Source organism: Cricetulus griseus, assembly GCF_003668045.3.
Source record: "Cricetulus griseus strain 17A/GY chromosome 1 unlocalized genomic scaffold, alternate assembly CriGri-PICRH-1.0 chr1_0, whole genome shotgun sequence".
Classification (NCBI taxonomy): Eukaryota; Metazoa; Chordata; class Mammalia; order Rodentia; family Cricetidae; genus Cricetulus; species Cricetulus griseus.
In genome coordinates this window covers 84,252,551-84,259,155 of record NW_023276806.1, presented here as the reverse complement: position 1 = coordinate 84,259,155, position 6,605 = coordinate 84,252,551, and the positions used below count along the sequence as shown (strand labels likewise).

The following is a 6,605-nucleotide window of genomic DNA, read 5'->3' as shown; positions in this document are numbered from 1 at the left end:
AAAACTGTAACACCAAATACAACTGTGAACTTAAGACCAACCTGTGGTTACACAGTGAGACCCTTATGTTCATGGGCCTGTAATTTTCTCAACTTTTTTTTCTTACTTCAATCCTGGAAAAAACACCATTTCCTTTTGTACATTGTTTAAACAGAGGAGCCAAAGCATATGACTTTGATTTTTCTCCTGGCATGTGGCTTGAAGAAGCTTTTTATTGGCTAGTTGGGGATTCATAATGTTTACAGAGAAAATCTAAATTCTACTGAGTCAAGGATGGGGAGACATGAAGAACAGGGAATCCTGTGATCTCCTTCCTAGTCTCCAAGGGAACTAAAGAGAGCAATCACCACCTAGACCACTGAGGGGAAGCAGGCTGGATCTAAACAGGTTGTAGGGGAGCTACTTAAAACCTATCTATAGCTGCAAATGCTGCTGTAGAAGCTAATCTGCTTTTTCCAGACTGGAGAGATGCCACAGAAGGATCTTACCACCTTGAAGACCTCTCTTTATAAAGTTTCCTTTGCCTAGCGATTCCTGCCTCCTGCTTTCTTGGTCCTGTTTTAAAGAGGTCTTTTTTGGAGTGGTTTTCCAAGCCAGTGTCATCCCCATAAAGGGCCAGGGTAAAAACCTTGAGAACTTCGAACTTTCCCATCATAGGCATTCACCAATGGGATGTCACTTCAACATTTTGACTGTTTTTCTATTGTGCCCTAACCCCTCAACAATAAGTTCCCAGAAGACAGAGCAGGGCTTGATTTCACAACATCCCCAGAGTGGAATGGAGTATCTAACTCAGAGAAGGGCCTACATTAAATATTTATTGAGTCAGTGATGGAAGAAATATGATAAAAAAATTAAAAACCATCCAAAGGAGATTATCGCAGGTCACAAATCATTTCTAGGAAGGTGCATTCACGCAAATATACATAAAGCCCTTAACTGTTATTCAGGGAGGACTTATTACAAGTGAAGGGACTCTACAAAAGGAGGATATTTAATAAATCAGCTACAGTAATGTAATACCATTAGGAGGGAGCATGTTGCACATGCTAAGAGCTTCTTACAGACCAGATTGTTTATACTTCCAAACCGCCCATGCCTAGACATTTTAAAGAAGGGACATGAAAAGGTTAGGGTTGTTGTGTCTCGGGCCTGAAGGCAAAAGCCCCTGGTTAGCAAACACGAGGGAGGAAATGTCCTTCTGTTCCAGTGTGATGTGCTGGTTTCATGATGGAGACACTTGGTTTTTCTCAAGCTATCAGGAAAGCTTCCAGGAACACATATGCCACTGTGACCAGTTCAGCTCATGTTCTTAAGTGTGCATGCGTGTGTGTGTGTGTGTGTGTGTGTGTGTGTGTGTGTGTGTGTGCATTTGTATGTAAGTATACATTCATGTGTGCACATGTGTAAGCCACGGTTGACATCACATGTTTTCCTTAGTTGCTAGCCACCTTAGTTTTTGGTGGCTAGCAACTTTTGCTAACCCCAGAGCTTTAATTTGACTACATGGCTAGCTAGCAAACCTGTGGGCTCTGCCTTTCTCTACTTCCTCAGGCATATGCTGTCCCACCCAGCCTTTTATATGACTGCTGGGAATACAAACCCAGTTTCTCATGCTTTCACAGTAATAATTTTACCAACTGAGCCATGTCCCCAGCCCACAAGGTTCTTAATTTTTATCAAGCTATATTTCAACACATCATACTTTTTGGATGAAAGTCAGTTACTGTCTTAGGGTTTCTACTGCTGTGAAGAGACACAATGACCATGTAAACTCTTATAAGGAAAGTATTTAATTGGGTGGCTTGCTTACAGTTTCAGAGGTTCAGTCCATTATCATCACAGCTGCAATCATGGCAGTGAGCATGGTAGTATGCAGAAAGATGTTGTACTGGAGAAGGAGCAGGCAACAGGAAGTGGACTCAGAGTCACACTGAACAAAGCTTGAGCAAAAGAGACCTCAAAGCCCACCCCCACAGTGACACACTTCCTTCAATAAGACCACACCTACTCCAATAAGGCCATACCTCCTAATAGCACCACTCCCTATAAGTTTATGGGGGCCAATTACTTTCAAACTATGCCAGTCACCTTTCACTATCTGTCCACCTCTCTCATATGTGCTTATCAACACAATGTGATGCAATTTTTAACAAAATGTACTCTTCCCTATGGAACATATAATTAACTATCTTCCTCGCTAAGTGGCTTGTTCTATTTGTATGTTAGATATATTTTTTTAAAGAATCTAAGTAATGAGCAATGCTCTGGTGAGGCTTTATGAGCACTAGGATTTCTTTTCTTTCCATGAAAGGGTTGTACACAACAAATCACACTGCAAATAAAGAAGAGTTAAATGAAACTGAGCGCTCTAAGAATGACGAGGTGCCAGTTTCTGTACAGGGAACTAATGGACAATGCTTTGGGACTATCCATTTGGAAAGCAGAAATATAAACTCCACACCATACTCACTTTCCAGAGTTCATTCTTTGCTTTCCTGTAAGCAAGGATTCTCAATGCTTTATTTTATAGCGGGCCTGTGTTCTTTAACTGTGTCCTAAAATTGTGCAAACAAATTCCAACTCATTAAAAGAAGACAGAAATGAAACTATTTAAATGCTGTTGTGTAGAAACCAGTGAGATAGCTCAAATTGTAAAAAGTGTCTGCTTCATAGGCCAGAGACACGAGTTTGATTCCTGGAACCTACATGAGGGAAGGAGAGAACATAACCCCCCCCAATATATATAAAATGTATATAAGACTCCCAAATAGACACCCTCCCCCCAAAATAACTTTATAAAATGTAACTCAAATTTTAATGCTTTTGTTTCAAAACAACATCAAGTAGCCACCCTCCTTTTTCATCGGCCACAAAACTCCCACCACCCCCTTTCCTTCTGCCCTTGCTTCCACTATGCCTGGAAGAAATCCCAAGACCTCTGACTCTAAAAGCCCAAGAGACTTGCATTTCTCTCACTTTGTACTCCTAGTCCATCTCAAGCTGTGAGCTTCCCTTATCCCAGAGACTACCTTGAAGTCATGAAGAAGGAAGACATCTGGCATTTGTTCTCTCTGTGAAAGCTCACCCTGCCTCTGTTCAGTTGAAAACGGGTATGCAGAACCGGGGCCACTCCATTCTTGGGAGGTTATTTGTTTTTTAATTTTATTTTATCAATCATGGTGAGCATCCAGCTGGGCTCCCTGAATACAGAACATACTTAGCATACATTTTTGGTGTAAATTCAGCAAAGGAACAGGGAAACAGAAAACAGCACAAACCTGCAGTGATTCAAACAAATCTCTTCCATCTGCCTATCTGGCTATAGGCTGAAAGCAGTCAACTAAGCTTTGCCGACAAGTGCTCAGTTCTCCCCATATAGCATGGCTAGAGAAAAGCTTCAGCTTCACAAAAGCTTAGAAAACCCCTGTGCTCAGGGACATCTTGTCTGAGTGACACTGAGACACTTCTCCAGGAAGAGAAAGCATCATTTTGAAGTTGAAGCAAAGCAAGGTGTTCCCTCCAACAGAAGTTTTAGGAGAGTCTTCATTTAGACTGGGCCATGGCCCATCTCCATCAACCCCACCCTCTGCCCATCCCAGTCAGACTTGGTCTGTTTGTTTTTTGCAGGAGAGAAGCCTTGGCTAAGAGCTGAGTCTGTCAGGTCTTTGTATGTCCTTGGACTTTTCACTTTTTTCTCACAATGACCTTGAGACACCCCCCACCACCACCCCCATTAGTTTTTCTCTTCAGGGAGTCCTCCCGTGTCAGTGTATCTATTTTATACTGCCTCAATCAAAGTGGCTTCTTCCGGGGCTCCACAACCCGACAGATGTGCCCAGGGGGTCTGGGTGCTCCGAGGCTTTCCCTGGAGGTTGATGGCACGAAGGTAAACTGATCCAAGTACTAAGTGGAAACACAGGCCTCCTTTAAAGTCAGACTTTACAAACAAGAATAACCTTGAAAAGGACCTTCACATTTTGCTCAGGAAATTGGCCAGCCACTTACCGCTCCCCTCCGCCATCACAGATCGGCTATTTATGCTGCCGGAGGGGGCTCCTTGCATCCTGCAACTCAAATCCCTGCTCTCCACTTTGGGCGTAGTAGAGGCAAGGTCGGGTAAGCCTCTGAGAAACAAGGGTCTTCTCCCTTCTCCTGGGTGAGTTGGGGTCACCTCCTGTCCCTCTGGGGCTACTTCTGTGGCTGTAACTTGAGCCTTTCCAAAGAATTCTCTTACCTGTTCTGGAGTTTCTTAGGGTCCCGGCTTCCCAAAAACCTGGACCTACCTGTCAGCAGAACTATCCAGCAGTTCCCACCCCGGAAACTTAGGGCAGCAATGGGGCTGCACTGGCCATTAATGGCCATCATCCATTTTTAATAGAAAGATCACAAGAAAGATGGTAAGCGAAACCCGGTCGCGAGTCAATTTAAATAATATTCCTGGGGAAATCCAATCACTTAAAACTGAGACACCTACGCCAGTGAGAGAGAGCGCCCCGCCCGTCTGGCGGGGAAGAGCGCGCCGGCTGAATTAATCAAGATCAAGGGGCTCCCGGGCTGAGAGCTCAGCCTTAACCCTTCCAGCGCCGCGGGGTGCCCAGGTGCGGGAGGAAGAGCGCGGCCGGCGACGACCGAGATGCCCAGAGCGACCCCGCGCGGACCACCTCTGCTGATCCCCGCGGTTCCTCACGCTTCGCCCGGGACCCCAGCGCCTCGGCGCCCTGGCTCGAGGTCACAAGCTCTCGAGGCGGTTTCGGCAGTGAGCAGCAGCCGCCTCCCGCAGCCTCGGCGCGCCCCGGGCTCCTCCTCCCGCCCCAGCGTGGCCAAGTGAGCACCGCTCGGGCCGCAGGTAGCCGCGGCGCGGGAGGTGGCGCGCGCGGGACCCATCGCAGCGCCCGGCCGCGCTGCCAGACGGAGCTCCGAGCCTCGAGGTCCCGGACGCCGACGGAGGTCTGCACCGGCCATGTGGGGCCCGGGGGTCACGGCCGAGGGCCTGTCGGTGGCTCCAGCGCCGCCACCGCTGCTGCCGCTGCTGCTGCTGCTGGCGCTGGCGCTGGTGGCGCCCTCGCGGGGCGGCGGGGGCTGCGCGGAGCTGGCGTGCGGCGAGCGGGAGCGCTGCTGCGACTCGGCCAACGCCACGGCCGTGCGCTGCTGCAAGCTGCCGCTCCACGCCTTCCTGGACAACGTGGGCTGGTTCGTCCGCAAGCTCTCTGGGCTGCTCATCCTGCTGGTGCTCTTCGCCATCGGCTACTTCCTGCAGCGCATCATCTGCCCCAGCCCACGCAGGTACCCGCGTGGCCAGGCGCGCCCTGGCCAGGCACGACCCGGGCCTGCCGGGGACTCCGGGCCGCCGGGGACCGCGGGGCCACCCGACGACGACGATGATTCGCCTGCCCTGTTGCGCGACGAGGTGGCCGCGGGCTCGCAGGACTCACTGCTGGACAGTGGCGGCGGCCGGGGCCGAGGAAGTGGCGGACGTCTGCCTCCTTCCTGCGTTTCGGAGCACGAGCTGCGAGTGGTGTCGCCAGTTTTCCTCCAGCTGCCCAGCTACGAGGAGGTCAAGTACCTGCCCACCTACGAAGAGTCCATGCGGCTGCAGCAGCTCAGCCCTGCGGAGGTCGTGCTGCCCGTGTCGGTGCTGGGCCATCCGCGAGGCGGCAGTGCCGGGGACCCCGACGGCGGTCAGGGCCGCTTCCCGCTCATCTGAACGCCGGGAGCCGCACGGGGATCACCCGGACCGTATGAGGCTGGGAGCTGCGTGTGGTACGCAACAGCTGGTGTGTTGGGGGCCGCCACTGACTGCCTTTGACCATAACTAGCATCCCCGCACAACCTGTCGCCCGGCGCCTGGGTTGGGGTCAGTCCCCTCCCTCTCGCTCCCTGGGGATCCTGTGTTTTTCTGTGTTTCTTTGGGCTCAAGGCTGGGCAGCTCAGCGGGGACGAAGGATTTGAACTAGCTTGCAGCCCCTCTTGGACGGTCGTCCCCGCCTTTTGCCTTGCCACCCCCTGTGTTCACTGTAAGTGCCTGCTTCTCCAATCCAAAAGAACGCATAAACCTTTGGTGTGTCTAGAGACCACGGCTTGCTTTGTGTTTGAAAAGGAAGGAGTGCAGGTCCATTCCTCGCCCTCCTGCTTGGACAGGTCCCCAGTCTCCCAAGACTGGATGGTGAGGCCATTGGCTCTGGGCCACGACCAGTGACTGCTGCATGCGGGTCTGTGGAGGCAGCGCTTTGGCTGTGATGGGATCCCTTTCTTGAGAAGGACCCAGAAAACCTTGTGGTGTTTTCCGGACCTATCAAATAGTCACAGCTGATGGCTCACAGTTAGCTGGAGGAGGGATAGCATGATGGATGGTTTTGTTGCTGCAAGATGTAGCAACCCATTAATCCAGAACATATTTGTAATCTAGTACTGATGAACTTTGGGGATTTGTCAGTAAGGTGTTTATTTTGTCTTTTATTTTTCTATTTTGCCATGCACTAAACACATCAAGAAGGTAGTTCAACAAATTGACAGGGGAATCAATGTTCTGTTTTAGGCCTGTAACTATCAAGAAGTCACCCACATTCTGTCATTGTTTAATACAGTGTTGGACATTATTTGAT

At 49.9% G+C, this 6,605-nt stretch overlaps 1 protein-coding gene across 1 annotated transcript; it reads left to right on the top strand.

Annotated features, from left to right (window-relative positions):
- The first annotated feature begins 4,963 nt into the window (after window positions 1-4,963).
- On the top strand, window positions 4,964-5,707 carry LOC113832893 (uncharacterized membrane protein C3orf80 homolog). Its single transcript, XM_027391766.2, has one exon. The coding sequence runs from the start codon at window positions 4,964-4,966 to the stop codon at window positions 5,705-5,707; it is 744 nt and encodes a 247-aa protein (XP_027247567.1).
- Window positions 5,708-6,605: the final 898 nt, after the last annotated feature.

Coding starts and splice junctions, on each gene's coding strand:
- LOC113832893 (XM_027391766.2), top strand. CDS start 4,964: ATGTGGGGCCCGGGGGTCACGGCCGAGGGCCTGTCGGTGGCTCCAGCG.